The 16,413-nt window shown below is 40.3% G+C and overlaps 1 protein-coding gene across 3 annotated transcripts in view; it reads right to left on the bottom strand.

Moving 5' to 3' along the window:
- Window positions 1–16,413, bottom strand: part of GUCY1A2 (guanylate cyclase 1 soluble subunit alpha 2) — a 297,534-nt gene that overhangs the window by 87,924 nt on the left and 193,197 nt on the right. For all 3 annotated transcript variants that reach the window (XM_046015025.1, XM_046015026.1, XM_046015027.1), the window contains exon 6: window positions 2,741–2,884. In XM_046015025.1, the coding sequence (XP_045870981.1) occupies window positions 2,741–2,884 (144 nt within the window). The remainder of the gene's footprint in view (window positions 1–2,740; window positions 2,885–16,413) is intronic.

Genomic DNA, 16,413 nt, shown 5'->3' with positions numbered 1-16,413 from the left:
CCCAACTGTATGGTATACCACGGCATAGATCTATCACAGTCAATCTACTCTGTTAGATGGTTATTTGACTTATTTCCAATGTGAGGCACCTATCAAAGTACTACTGTGAACACTCCTAGGACTTCTGCCACACCTCCTCCTACATCCCTAGGAAAACAGCTAGGGAAGGGACTGCTGCATTGTAGGCAAAGCACAAATTAACTTCATGGTAAATGTCGCGGATACCGCACCATTGACACCGCCACCAGCTGTACATGATTTCCTGCTGCTCCGGACCCTCGCTGACGGTTGCACAGTCATGGCTTCAAAACTGAACCAAACTAGTAGGTGGGAAAGCCGGAGTAGGATGCTATCAGAATGCATCCTTCCACTTACTCATGAGGTTAAGCAAAGATACTTTTAGTGGTTAAATATGTTGCAAAAATATTCTTCTAGGGGTGCCTGGATGACTCAGTTGGCTCAGATCACGATCCCAAGATTCTGGGATCAAGCCCCACAATGGACTCCCTGCGCAGCGAGGAACCTGCTTCTCCTTCACCCTTTGCCCTTCCCCCTACTTGCTCTAATAAACAAACAAAATCTTTTTTAAAAATTCTCCTAGTCTGTGGTTATCTTTTTATTCTTTTAAGGTGTTATCTGATAAACAGGAAGGTTTTAACTTTAGTAAGACTTACATATATTTTCCTTTACGATTTGATAACTTTTGACTAGAGTGGTTTATGAAAAAATTTATTCCTTTATTAAACTTATTAAACTATTATTTATAGGTTAATAGTATGGCCCTTCATAATTAACCCAACTGGGGTGACTTGACGTACGGACTCGTGAAGTAGAGATCCAGTTTTAATACTTTGGTCCATGTGCATAACCAGCTCTTCCCAGCCCTTCCTGGAACAGCCTATCCTTTCCCTACTTAAAATGTCACCTTTGTCATTTAGCCACTCCCCCTTTCTCTGATGCACTACGGCATTATCAAGACATGTTTAGTTTTTAATTTCTATGATTTACCTTCATAGAATCCCTTTAGGATTACTGTGTCTGAGAACTGATTCGTGTCTTTTAATTGTTCCAGGAAAAAAAAAAATCCCTTGTATGAATTCCCTCTGTACCTACATTTGGAAGCCCAACTGAATATACATTTTTACACTCTGTACTCTATACCTCCCACATATTTTATATTTTACAATATCTTTATTATCTATATTACCTATATTACATTTTATCTATTACATTACATTTTTATCTATATTAGATACATTTTTCATCTATATTATCTGTATTACATTATCTATATTACATTTTTAACTCTCTGGACCTAATTATGGGTAATTTCTTCATTTCTCACTTCCAGAGTACTAATTTTTCCTTTGGCTGTGTCTAATCTACTTTTAAACTCAACCACTGACCATTTTCTTTCTGAATATTATGTTGCTGACTTAGCAGTTCTCTGGTTCTTTTTCAAATCTACTGTTCCTGCCTCACATTATTAAGCTTCTTCTTTTTTTTTAATTATATCAAACACTGTCATTTTGATTTCATCTGAAAATTTTGGAATCTGACAATATTTCACTGTTTTTCTTATCTGTTGTTCCCACTCATTCTCACCTTAATACTTTGAATTCTTTTGTGAATGTGTGGGTTTGGAGTTTTTTTGAGGGATGGTGGTGAAGGGGTTGTTTTGTTTTTAGTATTAGCCATTCATTCCCCAGAGTATTTACCTGTGGAAATTCTTTGAAGATGGGATTGAAGTTGACTTCCTCCAGAAAAAATTGGTGTTTCCTAGTTTCCTGTTATCACTGCTCATGACAGCAATTACTTTAAATTCACCCCTTAGATTTGTCAGTTCACATATGTAACTGGCATTTTTCTTTCCCAATAGTTCAGTGATATGCTCAATAGGTTTAAATATGCTAAATAGTGTTAAATATTTCTTTACATTGTAAAGAGCACTTTAGTAATTTTAGTCAGAAGGGACACTCAAAATATCTAATTTGCCATAACTCCAGAATTAGGAATGTACCACATTTTGAGGCTTTCTTTTGTCTGTATTTTTAACTCAAGTTTGATGAGCTGTTATAAAAAGACTACCTTACATTCCTGGTTACTTCTCCAAATACACAATTTCTGGTTTATAAGAGTTCACAGTGATAATACTCATGGGATCCACTGGGTCCTGGCAAGACTATAGGTAGGTGATCTCATCCATTCTTTGAGGCAGATCTTAGATTACAGAAAGCGATCAGTACCAAAAAGAGTCCAGTGTACCTAGAGATAATTATCTACCATTTCTAAATTTTCTTAGTTACTGGCTCCAACCTTCAATCTCTGCCATATTAAAAAAAAAATGCATGGGGATCACCTGTACATTACCTAAAAAATAAGATCTGCCATTTTCTTTCCTCTTCATTTTGTGCTTTTTTGGGTTATCTCTGCAACTCTGATTCTCACTACCATCCTTGCGTGGTAGTGTTGAGTTGGTCACTGACAAGTGCTTCCTTGGTCTAGTCCTTTAGCTCTTTCTTTTCTCCATGGCAATGAGCCTTTCACATACATTTTCCCATTTCTGACATCTTTCCATTTGTTCCTCTCCTGGATCTCTGAGTTACCTCTAGTCAACCTCATCTTTGAGTAACCTACTTGTCTAATGTGTAAGTTACGTAAGTAGAACTCAGAGTGGAAAGTCTTGCCCCACCCAGTAAAAGGTATGCTACTACTCAAACCAAACTGCAGAGAGGGTTACCTGAATCGGTCTTCCATCAGGTGTCAGCACCTCTTCTGAAAGCTCCATCATCTTGAGGGCCATCAGAGCGATGGGCTTGGCGTGGCAGAGGCTCTTCCTGTGGAGTCCTGCAGCAACACAGTAGGCATCACCTATTGTTTCCACCTGCAACCAGCAGACAAATCAAATGCAAACATATGATAATGAGCCAGAAGAGAAATGATTAGTTATGTGCAATCACAAATGCTGCTGAAAACATGTCAGCAGAACATCAATAAATTAAGCAATTAGACAACTGAGTGTAATCACTGCAGAGTTTGCAAACAGCTACCGTCAAACACAGACATCTCACTCTAGGGCTGTTCATCAACGTTATCACCATAGATGATCATTGAAATTGGGAACAACTGGAATACAGAACAATTATACTCCACAAAAAAAAAAAAAAAAAAACTGCCAGTATTTTGCCTGAACAATTTCCAAATAATGACCTTGTACAAAGCCACCCTCTTGTTTCCTTCAAACTTTCAATATTGCTTATATTTGAGAGATGAGAAGCTCAAGTGCAGAAATCCATCCATAATCTTACAATTAAAGACTTAACAGACACTACCAGAGTTTTTTCAGATCCTTTTCTAATTTTATTGTCAGCATCCATTCTGAATAGTCATTGCTTTTGTTAAATAGTTTAAGTATTTACCCCTGGGTAAAATCCTCAAATTTCCAAAGCATAAAGCACAGTATAAAAACTAGGCACGGGGCGCCTGGGTGGCTCAGTGGATTAAGCTGCTGCCTTCGGCTCAGGTCATGATCTCAGGGTCCTGGGATCGAGCCCCGCGTCGGGCTCTCTGCTCCGCGGGGAGCCTGCTTCCTCCTCTCTCTGCCTGCCTCTCTGCCTACTTGTGATCTCTCTCTCTGTCAAATAAATAAATAAAAATCTTTAAAAAAAAAAAAAAAACCTAGGCACAACTGATTTTCAGAGGAAAGTACTCTAATTATCCAAAGTATATGGCGGTATACTTTTGGATAATTTGCAAATGATATAACTAATAAGGGGTTAATATCCAAAAAATATAAAGAACTCATACAACTGAACACTGAAGAACCCAAATAATCTGATATAAAAATGGGCAGAGAAATGGGCATGAAACACTTTCCCCAAAAAACCGTATAGATGGTCAACACACCCATGAAAAGATGCTCACCATAACTCATCATCAGGGAACTCCAAATCAAACCTACAATGAGATACCACCTCACACCTGTGAGAATGGCCCAAATCAAAAAGACAATAAATAACAAGTGCCGATGAGGATGTGGAGAAAGAGGAGCCCTCATGCACTGTTGGTGGGAATGTATATTGGTGCAGCCACTGCAGAAAACAGTATGGAGGATCCTCACTCAAAGATAGAAACACCATGTGATCCAATAGCTCCACTGTTGGTATTTACTGAAGGCAAAGAAAAACACTAAGTCAAAAAATATATGCACATGAATGTTTACTGCAGCATTCTATACAGAGTCAAGACACAAGGGCAACCTAAGTGTCCATGAGTAGGTGAAAAGATAAGGAAAACACAGGGTATATACACCCTAGAATATTACATAGCCACAGAAAAGATGAGATTGTGCCATTTGAGGCAACATGGATGGACCCAGAGGGTCTTATGCTAAGTGAAATAAGTCAGTCAGAGAAAGACAAACACCTTATGATTCCAGTCATAAGAGGAATCTTAAAAAAATGAACAAACAAACAAAAAGCAGAAGCAGGACTATAAATATAGAGGGCTGTTGGTTGCCAGAACAGAGGGGGAGGGGAGGTGGGTAAAATGGGCGAAGAGGAGTGGGAGATAGAGGCCTCCAGTAAGGAAGGAGTAAGTGAAGGGAATTAAAAGAACATGAGGAATACAGTCAATGATGATGTCACAGCAATGCAATGGGTAGCTACACTGTGGTCAGCACAGCATAATGTATAAACCTGTCAAATCACTCAGCGGAACACCTGAAACTAATGTAACACTGTGTGTCAACTACACTCAAATTTTTTTAAAAAGTATCTGGTTGTAAAATCCTCCATAATTCTAATATTTTAATTAGAGCAAAGTGATGAGATATTATAGTAAATGTCCAAATCCAATAATACCTTGTCTATGGAACCCTCTGGAGTCCTTCCATTGGTTTTTAGCAGAACTAACCATTTCCTCTGTTTTGTCTCAACAGCATTTTTTACGACAGGCTTTCATTTATAATCAAGATGTATCCCCAACTGTGATGTCAGCTTTTTAAGAATGGGACCATGTTTTTTTCATCTCTGTATTCATAATGCTTACCATGGTTTCTAAAATACAGCTATTTAATAAACATCTACCAAATGAACAAATTAATGAATCAACCATGTTTATCATGATTTTACTACGTCATTCTCATTGTGTATTCATTGTCACCATTCATTTCATGAGCACCATGTACATGTGTGCAGAAAAAACATTGCCTCTGAATGACTTGAGATGCTTCTATCATAAATATACCAAAACGTACAAAATATATTAAAGATTTAATAGCCATAATTGATTTCACGTCAAATGAAAATATGCACTGAATTAAATTCTGTAGGTGCTAATTTAGGGAACATGGTGAGAACAGTTAAGCTAGGAATGCCAAAAAGGCCATCTGATCACCAAAATCTTATAAGGAAATATGCATCAAAAATTTTTCCAATATCCTTGGACCTATCATGATTTTCAACATTTTCACTTCAAGACCTGTCTTCTTGTGCCAGAAAAAATGGAAATAAAATCATAGGGTAAGAAAAGAAAAACAGTGCACTATGAGTCAGCAAAGGTTTTACTCTGAAGGCTGAAATATACTTCCCCCAAAAAATTCCCACTGAGAAAGATAACCAGTAAATAATTAATCTCTAAAATGTGTCAACCTACCATTGTCCCCCTAGAAACAACAATTTCTTCTAATCCTCATAATTATCTCATCCTTTTGTGTTTCTATACACTTTGATTTTTTTATGTTTTTTTATATAAATGCCAGGTAATGTACAGTGTAATATTGTTTCAGGTGTACAACAGAGTGATTCGACACTTCCATACATCACCCAGTGCTCGTCATGACAGGGCACACTCCTTCATCTCCATCACCTGTGTCCCCCATCCCCCCCACCCCCGGTGACCAGCAATGTGTTCTCTGTAGCTAGGAGTCTGTTTCTTGGTTTGTCCTTCTCTTTCCCCCTTGGCTCACTTGTTTTGTTTCTTAAACTCCACATACGAGTGAAATCATATGGTATTTTTCTTTCTCTGACTTACTTTGCTTAGCATAATACCCTCGAGTTCCATCCAGGTTGTTGCAAATGGCAAGATTTTGTTCTTTTTCATAGCTGAGTAATATTCCATTGTGTACAGATACCACACGCTGTGAGCTATGCACTTTGAAACTAACTTCTGATTTTCAGGTATCAGAACACATGAGCAATAAATGATTTGTATAAACAAACTGCTTTAGAGCCTGTGAACATGCATGTTTCTGGAGCATGACCACGTCTTGAAATCCTATCCTCCTCTTCCTCAGCAACTATCATCCTCATTATCATTTCAGCAAAAATTTATGAGTTTCCATGAAATGTGTAGAAATTTCTAGAATTTGTGCCATAAGAACGCAGGTAAGTTGCATGTAGCACTTTCTTTCAGCAGTGTGTAATGTAAGAGTATGGAGGAGATGGACCAAGAGGTTTCCAGTGGATATGACACAGAATCTAATAAAGTGCAAGCTAAATGTATATACAAAAGAGCAAATTCACATTAAAATCTGTATGTGATCATGCAAGCTTTTATACTACTTAGTTCCCAAATATCTGAAGTCAACTTAACTCTCAGAAACAATACGATCAAGAACTAGGCAAGAAATCGGGGCGCCTGGGTGGCTCAGTGGGTTAAAGCCTCTGCCTTCGGCTCAGGTCATGATCCCAGGGTCCTGGGATCGAGCCCCGCATCGGGCTCTCTGCTCCGCGGGGAGCCTGCTTCCCTCCTCTCTCTCTGTCTGCCTTTCTGCCTGCCTGTGATCTCTGTCTGCCAAATAACTAAAAAAAAAAAAAAAAAACAACTAGGCAAGAAACAAACGTCAAAAAATAATGGCCTATATCAATATGTACAACTCTCATAATAAACACCTAACACATAGAAAAAATATAAACGATGCTAGGCCAGATTATGTTGCAATCACAATCTAACTTCCAAATCTGCACGCCTTAAAATAACAAAAGCTTATTTTTGATTCATGCTATGAATTCGTGTGGGTTAAAGGATTAGAGGACAGGGGAGAAACATGGTGTCATGTCTCTTAATTGTAGGAACAAAGCTAACAGAACCTCCCCACCTGGTTGTCACAGCAGGGAAAGAGAGGTTCTGACCAACTGTTTGCTAGCCTGTGCGGTTTTCTCCCAAGGGTGACATGCAGAGCTTCTCAAGATGCATTCACCAAAGCAAGTCACACACCCATGCTTAATGTAAAGAGGATGGGAAAAGTCAACCACCCTTGTGCCCAGACACGAGCCAGAAATCTTTGACGAGCAGCACTAGAAAGCACATGAAAGAATAGGCCACAGCTTAAAATAACTTAAATTTTTCAAACATCCAGATGTCTGTGAAGTGCAGGTAATATACGATATTTTCTCTTTCCTTAAAGATATATTCAGCTTCTTAACCTGAAAATCTTGACAAAAATGCTACCACTTTAGTAATGCAACTTTCCACAAAAGGTCTATTCTCTCCTCTCCCTTCATCCAATTTAGGTCTGGGCAAGTTTAGCAGAATTAAGTGTATGTGCAAATTTTAGCAGATTCCCTTCAAAAATATTACCTGATTTTGCTTCCCAGGGAGCAGAAAAATTGAAAACATTAGACAGCCCTTACATTTGCTCCTGGGCTGTTGCCTTGAGTTAAGCCAGTTAAACAGGGGGACACTGGAAACATACTAAAAAGACAAAAACAAAAACCTGTCTGAAAAGTTGACTATGTTCTCAATTCTTTTGCAATTGACTCAGTGTTTTTTTTAAATAAGATCTTAACTACAACAGACACCATCTAAAATAATGCATCTATCTAAAATAATGCATCTCAGTTATTTTTGACATCTCCAACCTGTTCTCGAATGACATTAGAGAAGAATAAAGATGGCTAACTTAGTCATAGATATGGAAAAGATAGTCCTTGCATCCTTTTCTGAGCATAGAAGAGAAGACTTATGTACCAAAAATATTACATACAACTGTTGCCCTACATATTATTATAGATGGTTTTATCATACTCAAAAATTTACCCAGCTGGGATTATCATCTTTTCAAACCTTCATAGTAAAAGTCTTCACATTATTCCAGAAATAAAGGTGATGGACGTAAACTTCTTAGAGCTGTGCACTCGTCCTTTTTATTTACTTTATTCCATTTTAAAGTAATCATTTAAAAGAATTTTAGTTCCTAATAGAATCTCATTCCTGTAACATTCTTTACCCTCCTCTCCAGGCTAATGCTCATGAAATATCTGAGGTTTCTTGGAAATGTGGGCACAGTGAGGAGGCAGGAGTGTGTGTGTGTGTGCGCGCGTGCGTGCGTGTGTGTGTGTGTGTGTGTGTGTTGGTACTGGGATAGGATGAGCCTAAAAGAACACTACATGTAACGAGGCAATGAATAAACCCTGCCCCCCAGGACTCACACCCACCTCAGTCCTTCAATCCCAGAGTCCTGGCTCTGTCTGCTTTCGAACTTTGTAGGAGTTGTAAAAGCAAGCTTGGGGAGGAGGCACAAGAACAGAGGGTCAGAAAGCTCTGGCAGCCTGTCTCACTGGACAACCCCCTCGCCCCCTCTAGACAGCATCGAGAAGCGCATGAGAAAGTCTGCCATCTAGTTGTTTGCCTTCTGTTTTTGGTCCCCTAAAGTGATTAAAAACAGGAAGAGAAGGAGAGGAAGGATGAGAGAGAGACAGAGACAAGAAGAGAGGTGTTGAAATGAGGTGCAGGCAGACTGACGACTTCTACAAACGAAACATCTTTTCTCTCCTGGTATCTCACCAAGCACTTGGTCACCCAGTCGTGATCACATGGGTGGAACGGGGCTAAGAAACATGCCACATTCTTCAGGGGCTCATTGGCTGTGGCTAAGAACACGTGATTCCCAGAAAGGGTACCACATTCACCCTTGTTGAGAGCATGAAGCCACACTTGCCAGCCCCATCACTTGTCTGTCACCAGGTATGGCTCCTGAAGGACGGGGGCTAGACAGAAGAGTTTTCCAGTGGTTGGTAGGGGGTCTGAATCCATAGGAGGTTCTGAAGGTCTCCATCACCTATAAACCAATGGGGTTGCTGGTGGTCTGGACAGAGATTATCCAAAACGCTGGTGAGAAAAGGCAGAGCATGGAATAGGCCTTCGTGAAGACTTATCAATAGCAAAAAATCAGGAAGAACTTTGGCCTTGGGTAGATTGAGGTCCCTTACATATTGCCCTTCACCTCACATGGGCTCGGCAGCTCTCCACGGATTTTATGTCCCAGTTTTCCGAGATACTCAGCAGTGTGGGTGAAAGGGGCTCCTGGCCAAAGATGAAAACTCAGGTGGTGGTCGTCAACCAGAGGTTTTATTAGGGCCACGGAATTAGTCCCTGGAATATAAGCAACTTGCCACAGGCATTAAATGTGAACCCAGCTTTTCACTGGTCTTGAGGTTGTGGTTCTTGATGAAATATGGCTCCTTATTTAAATATGGCTCCTAGGTACCTACATTAGAAGCAGATGGGTGGCTCAGTCGGGTGGCATCTGCCTTTGGTTCAGGTACGATCTCAGGATCCTGGGATAGAGGCCTGCATCAGGCTCCCTGCCCAGTGGGGAGTTTGCTTCTCCCTCTCCCTCTGCCCTCCACTCTCCAGCTCCAGCACATGCTCTCTCTCTCTCAAATAAATAAATCTTAAAAAGAAGAAGAAAAAGCAGCAGCAGCAGATGGGAAGGCCCCAAGTCAGACAAAGGTACGAGCAGTGTAGAGGAAGGTGCTGCCGTCCTCAGCATCATTTCCTTGGCCTAGACGGAATGATGGTCATGTCCACAGAAGCTCCATTCTTGGGGATGGGAGCACCAAAGGAGCAGAGGGACCATGACGCAGACAGGACAGCACATACACGTCACCACTGGTCACACAGAGGTCCGACAACTGATGGCAGGTCATCTGGGGCACGAACAACTAGGTGAGTCACACTAGTACCCAGATAGCTTGAGTATCTCTGTGGGCTTCCCTGCTGAAAGTAGTCTGACTTCCCTTCACATAGTAGGTAGTTTTGTAAGAACTGGGACACAGTTCCCCTTCGGTAACAACAGCCCTTCTGTCAGATTCAGGGACAGTCTGAGGGGAAGAAGGGGAAGAAGCCGCAGGTGGTGTCCTGCTCCTACAGAAGGCGGCCATGGAGCATGGGGTCCTGACCTTGTGTTCAGACTGGAAGGAGATGATATTTGTCCAGAAGATCTGACCTCATCGTATTCTTTAACAATCACCTTGTTTCTGTACTAAGAGTTTGCTCAAAAGAGACCTTGAACTTGTAGCCTGTCCTGAGATGTCTGAACTCTTTCATCAGTAATCGGTTTAAACCTTAGCAAATCTGCTTTGTGGCCCTTCAGCACGGCTGTTAGGTGGGGGGTTGGTCCAACAGGTGGGGTCCCACAACACGGGTGCATTTCGGTGGACGAATCTTGTGGCCTCACCCAAGTGCCAAAGCATGCACCCCAGCCTGGGCTCCAGCTGGAGGAAGGCCCTGTCAGCCTGGGCACACACTGTCCCTACTCCACACTCAAGAAAGTCCTTGAAGAGACCACAGTCAGGGACCGGGGCCTTGCCACCCCCTTCACTTCTTATTTCATTTTCCTTCGCCATCTCTATTCCCTTCTCATGAACACCACTCCCTTATCTTCTCCTCTGTGCCCTCCGTCACTTTTTCCTTCTTTGGCATTCCTGTCTCTCCTTCAGCTTTTCATCCACTACCTGCTTCTGCCACCATGAAGAAGGTGGTACACGTCAGTCGTCACCTGAGTCCTCAGTCACCACCCGAGACCTCTAGGACACCATGAACCGGATCTCTGCAGGCACTCCACATCATATTAGCAGGATGTGGTAGGGAGCCTCTCCTGAAAGTAGTCGCTCACAAGTACCAGAGGTACAGGACAAAACGGACGCTTCACGGGTGACGGCTGGCAGGACGGGGCAGTGGGTATTGCCGTCCCCCTGCCACCCCAGCTCTAAAGGAGGGGGCGCCACTGGTCTCAGCTCCTGGGATTAGACAGAGCAGTGACTTCAACTCAGCAAGAAGAGGCTTCATCTTCCACGGGGTGGGGGGTGGTGTCAAGCACGTAATTTAATTAGACACAATGTTGGGAATCCACCTCCACACATTAATCTCTTTCTTATACAATATGATTACCAGAAATCACAATTATTAAGCTGTCCTTTTCAGTTTTTGTAAAGAATCTTGTAGTCATCCAACATGAGCACCTTCATCACAGGGTCTTATTTTATGATGTTAAAGGTTGATATTCTGGGAATTATTTTGATGTATTAAAGAGTTAATGCTGCAAAGGTTAGCACTCTGTACTGGTCCTTGTGCCATCAATGGCAAGAAGAACTAAGGTGTGATGAGTCATTCGAGTGACCTCATAATACTTCTAACTTTCTAGTGATGTTACCCTTTGTCACACAGGAACTGAAAGTCCTTATATGGCAGAGTCATTAACCAGACTGGCACTTCAGACAGGAGTCTCCGTACACAGACACTGACTCTTTGTACACTCTCCAGAAAATAAAAGGTCATCCGCTCCTAAAGTCCGTTATCATTGCTAACAGTGGCTTGCTGTTTTCCCCAGGACAGCTTTCAAGTCACAGCCTGATTATCTTCAGAGATCCTGACTCAGAGGATAGGTTGAAACCAGGTTTATTTACTCTTTTGAAGCCTTGAAAACCTCATGGATATGCTCATTATTTTGAAAGATGGCTCACAAAGAGAAGAAAAACTATTTCTATCTCACTGGGTATACAGATGTTAGAGCACGCTCCCATCACAGCAAACTAGACAAAGCCTAGCTCAAGAAGGAGCCCTCGATTTCAAGGGTTTTTTTCCCCCCTTCCCTCTGGGTCTGTAACTGCAATACACACAGCCGCTAGGTCAATTTCCCTCTCTAGCATGATGCCATGTTAGTGTATGTGGGCGTGTCTGTGTGTATGCCTGTACCCTCCCCCTACTAGATATTTACTTAACTCTTTCTACACCTGAACCCTAGTATATTAGCAGGATGGTCTTTAAGAGTTTTATGGAATGCTTTAAATTGTGTCTAATTTCTGTATGTATAGATTGGAAATGTCAAGTTTCCAAATACAGAAGTCTGGACCACCTACATAAAAATCACCCAGAGGGTTCAAGTGTGATCCCCAAGGCCTCACACCCAGATCTACTAAATCAAAATATAGGTATAAGGCCAGCTATCTGCATTTTTACATGCTCTCAGGTATATTTTATGATTTCCAAAGTCTGAAGACTTCTGGTAGATTATGTGAGTTAAAAAACACTATAATATTCACCTTTTTTTTTTCCCCAAGATCCAATCAGCTCTTGAAAGGAAGACAGGAAAGAAAAGCACTCCTATTCTTGAACCGTAGCCATCCCATATACTTCTGCTCTGTCTTCTACCTTATCCATCGGTATAAGATATACCGAATAATACCGGTATAAGATATAGAGAAGCACTCTAGACATTTCCTTATCTGCCAGAACTTTAAACTACAACTTGTAGCCCGGACATACCCTCCACCCAGCCAACACACACAAAATGTTGAGAGTCGTTTGCCACAGTAGGTACTCAATGACCCAAAGAAAGTTTGCTGAGTTTAATTAAATACATCTAAGTCAATTGTGTATAACGGTTTAGCAATGCAAATGGAAACAACTTTAAGAATTTACTCATAAAACCACTTCAAAAAATCCCTCATTCTTTAAAAAAAAAAAAAAGTCTGTCTAATTATGTTCATTTTGGTTGATTTTCTGACCCAAATACTACTTCTTTTAAGGATGTCTCTACAGTGCTCAGGCGATACAGCACTGGAAAGGAGGTCATGGATATAAATAGAACAGCGATTTGGCCCGGGAACTACTCCCAAATGAGGGAAAATAGATTCCAAATGACTGCCTATCAAAGAAAGCTCATTTCCTGATAAAACACTCAGTAGATCCATCAACGTAAACACCACTTTCTTCCCAGGAATCTCAACCATGTGGAAAATGCTGTTGACAGGCACCAGGTTATCTACCGTAAAAGTTATCGAATACTGAGTCATGAGAACAAAGCAGAACACACTGAAATACCCAGTCAAAGTTTCTTTCTAAATCTTCAAGTTAGATGTGGGCAACTGAAAATTTCTTTCTGCTGTCCAGTAGTCCGTCTTGTAGGATCATCAATGACAGGGCTCCCAGCTTTTCACTTTCATCCCCCACTACCACTTTAATTGACTCTGTGCTCCAATCAAAATGAGTAACTCAAAGTTCTTTGGAAACTTTCTGTATCTGCCACTACCATGTCTATACTGAGTTACTGTTCTACTTGGAATCATCTATTCACTCTTTATAAAATAATTACTCGGTCTATTATTTTCAAGAAAAGATTTCTAAGGATTCCTGATTTGACAGAACTTTAAACACTGTCCCTAGAGAACACTGAATGTCTGCTATATTTTCATAAATACATAATGTGTTAAATATTGTTGAGTTGATGTCACAACAATAAATAGTTTCAGGACTTACAATAAAGCTATAGTAATCAAGGCACAATCATATTGAAGGAATATACAAACACATCGTCGGTATAGATTCCCATTAATATAGGCAACAGATCCTTGGCAAAGGGGCAGGGCCACCACAATCTCAACAAATGATACTGAAACGAATGGACATCCATATACAAAAAGTAAATCTAGACACAGACCTTACACATTCCACAAAAAAATTAACTCAAAGTGGTTCACAGAGCTAAATGTAAACTGGAAAACTATAAAACTCCTAGAAGATAGTAGAAAACCTAGATGACCTTGGGGATGGTGACTGATGCCTTTTTAGATACAATACCAAAGACATCTTCTATGAAAGAAATAAATGATAAGCTGAACTTGCACTTCAGTAAAATCAAAGCCTTCTGCTCTATAAAAGATAGTATCAAGAGAAATGATAAGCCGGAGACTAACAGAAAATATTTTCAATAGAATTATGCTATAAAGGACTCGTAAAACTCTTAAAACTCAACAACAAGAAAACAAATGACCTAATTAAAAAATGGGCCAAACACCTTAATAGACACCTCACCAAAGAAGATACTGAGAAAATCTTACCTAAGATCATAGCTAAGAAGAAAAGGCAAATAAGCATATGAAAAGATACCTCCCATCACACGTCATCAAAGAAATGCAAATTAAAACAATAATGAGACACTACTACATGCCTATTAGAATAGACAAAACCCAGAACACCGACACCACCAAATGCTGACAAGGATGTGAAACAAAAGGAGATCAGGCGTTGCTGTTGGGAATGCAAAATGGTAAAGCCTCTTTGAAAGACATTTTGATGGTTTCCTACCCAACTGAAGATTCTGTGTGACTGACACCGTATGACTGATCCAGCAACTGCACTCCTTGGTGTTTACCAAAGGAAATGAAAACCTAGGCCCACATGAAAACCTACCCACAGATGTTTGTAGAAGCTCTATCCATAACTGCCAAAACTTGGGAACAACCAAAATGTCCTTCAGTAGGTAAATAAAAAAATAAAAAATAAAGAGGGGAACATCCAGGAATGGAATACTGTTCAGCACTAAAAAGAAATAAATGATTCAGCCATGGTAAGATACAGAGACGTCAACGCCTATTACTAAGTAAAAGAAGCCAATCTGAAAAGGCTACATACTGTGTGATCCTGACTACGTGACACCCTGGAAAAGGTAACAGTACAGAGACAATAAAAAGATCAATGATGGATGATGACTGACAGATAAGGAGAGGATGACTAGCCAGAACACAAAGGATTTTTAAGGCAGTGACAATACTCTGTATGAAACTATAATGATGAAGACACGTCGTTATACATTTGCCCAAACCCACAGAATGTGCAATACAAGGTGAACTGTAAGGCAAACTATGGACTTACGATGATTATGATGTGTCAATGCAAGTTCGTCCTTGGTAAAAATGTACCATTCTGGTGAGTGATATTGATAATGCATAAGTCTACAGGGGCAGGCAGTGTACGGGAAATTTCTATACCTTCCTCTCAATTTTACAGTAAACCTAAAACTGCTCTATAAAAATTAAGTCTTCTTTTACAAAGTGAAAAATGCAGCCCAATAAGCAAATCAAATGGAAATATGTCATTACAAACTTGTTTCTTAAAGGAAGACAATCTGGTCTCCATAAATCCTAACAGCCTCCGTTATCAGTGGAATCATTATCTTTTATCCTCCTAGATTTAGTTTAGAAAACAAGCCTTCCATACCCTCTCTTCCAGGAGTGAAATGTGTCATATGCTTCCAAGCCCATTTTTATGCTGTATCTTTTCTGATCCTTCCAATCCTTCAGTAGAATGTTATCTTTGCTTTTTGTAGAAACTCAATAAAACTTGGCTTCAGCATATCTTACACCACAGTCATCTGTGTGTGTACGTTATGATCACCCTGTCTAGATTACGAGGTCGTTTACTTTTGAAGGAAGGATAATATCCTGGTTATCATTTTGAGTCCTGCAGGGGCTAACAGAGGCTAGCACACTAGATGCTTAGAGAATTACGACCGCGTCAAACAATGGATCTCGGAACACTGCCTCAGAAACGAATGATGCATTTTATGGTAACTAACGTAACAATAAAAAAAAATAAACATCTCTACCAAGAACTAGTCAATATAGATTAATGTATAAATTACCTTTCAAAATCAAAGTCATTGTTAACAATCAACTCAGATTGAGGTTACATAATGCCAAATCAAGAACATATTCAGGTGATAAGGCGATTTGCATGAATAATGGGAGTATTTCCATTAAGCAGACAAAATTAACCACTACCTTCAGGTTTCCAAAATTGACTCGAGCCTCTCATACACACCTGCCAGCCCAGGAAATGCTGCCACCGTTTCTTACTTGAATGACCGTATAAATACCCCTGTGTGCTGCTGTTGCCAACGCCCCGCCTGAGATCTATACCCCACATGACTTCCAAAGTGATTTTTATGAAGCAAATCTGTTTGTGTCACTCCTCTATTCAAAATCCTCCAAAAATACATTATATGTTTAAATAAATAAAAAATTAAAAATTAAAAAAATCCTCCAATAACTTCATTTGTTCTGATGATTGAGACCAAAATCCCTAAAACCCCCATAGGTTCTAGCTTCTATCTACTTCTCTATCTCTACCTTGTGCTACTCTTGCATTATTGAAGTTCGACCATGGTGATCTTCCTTTAGTTGTTCCAATTTCATCATGTTCCTTTCTGACTTAGCTTTTCCATATCCTCACCCTACTGGATGGAATCCTCTACCCCCACCATTTTTCCTACCCAGTTATCTCCTTCTCATCCTTCAGATCTCTGTTTCAATGTCTTCTCCTCAGGGATGCCTTCCTGAACTCCTAGAC

This window comes from Meles meles, chromosome 8 (assembly GCF_922984935.1).
Source record: "Meles meles chromosome 8, mMelMel3.1 paternal haplotype, whole genome shotgun sequence".
Taxonomy (NCBI): Eukaryota; Metazoa; Chordata; class Mammalia; order Carnivora; family Mustelidae; genus Meles; species Meles meles.
This window is presented reverse-complemented; position numbering and strand designations above follow the sequence as displayed.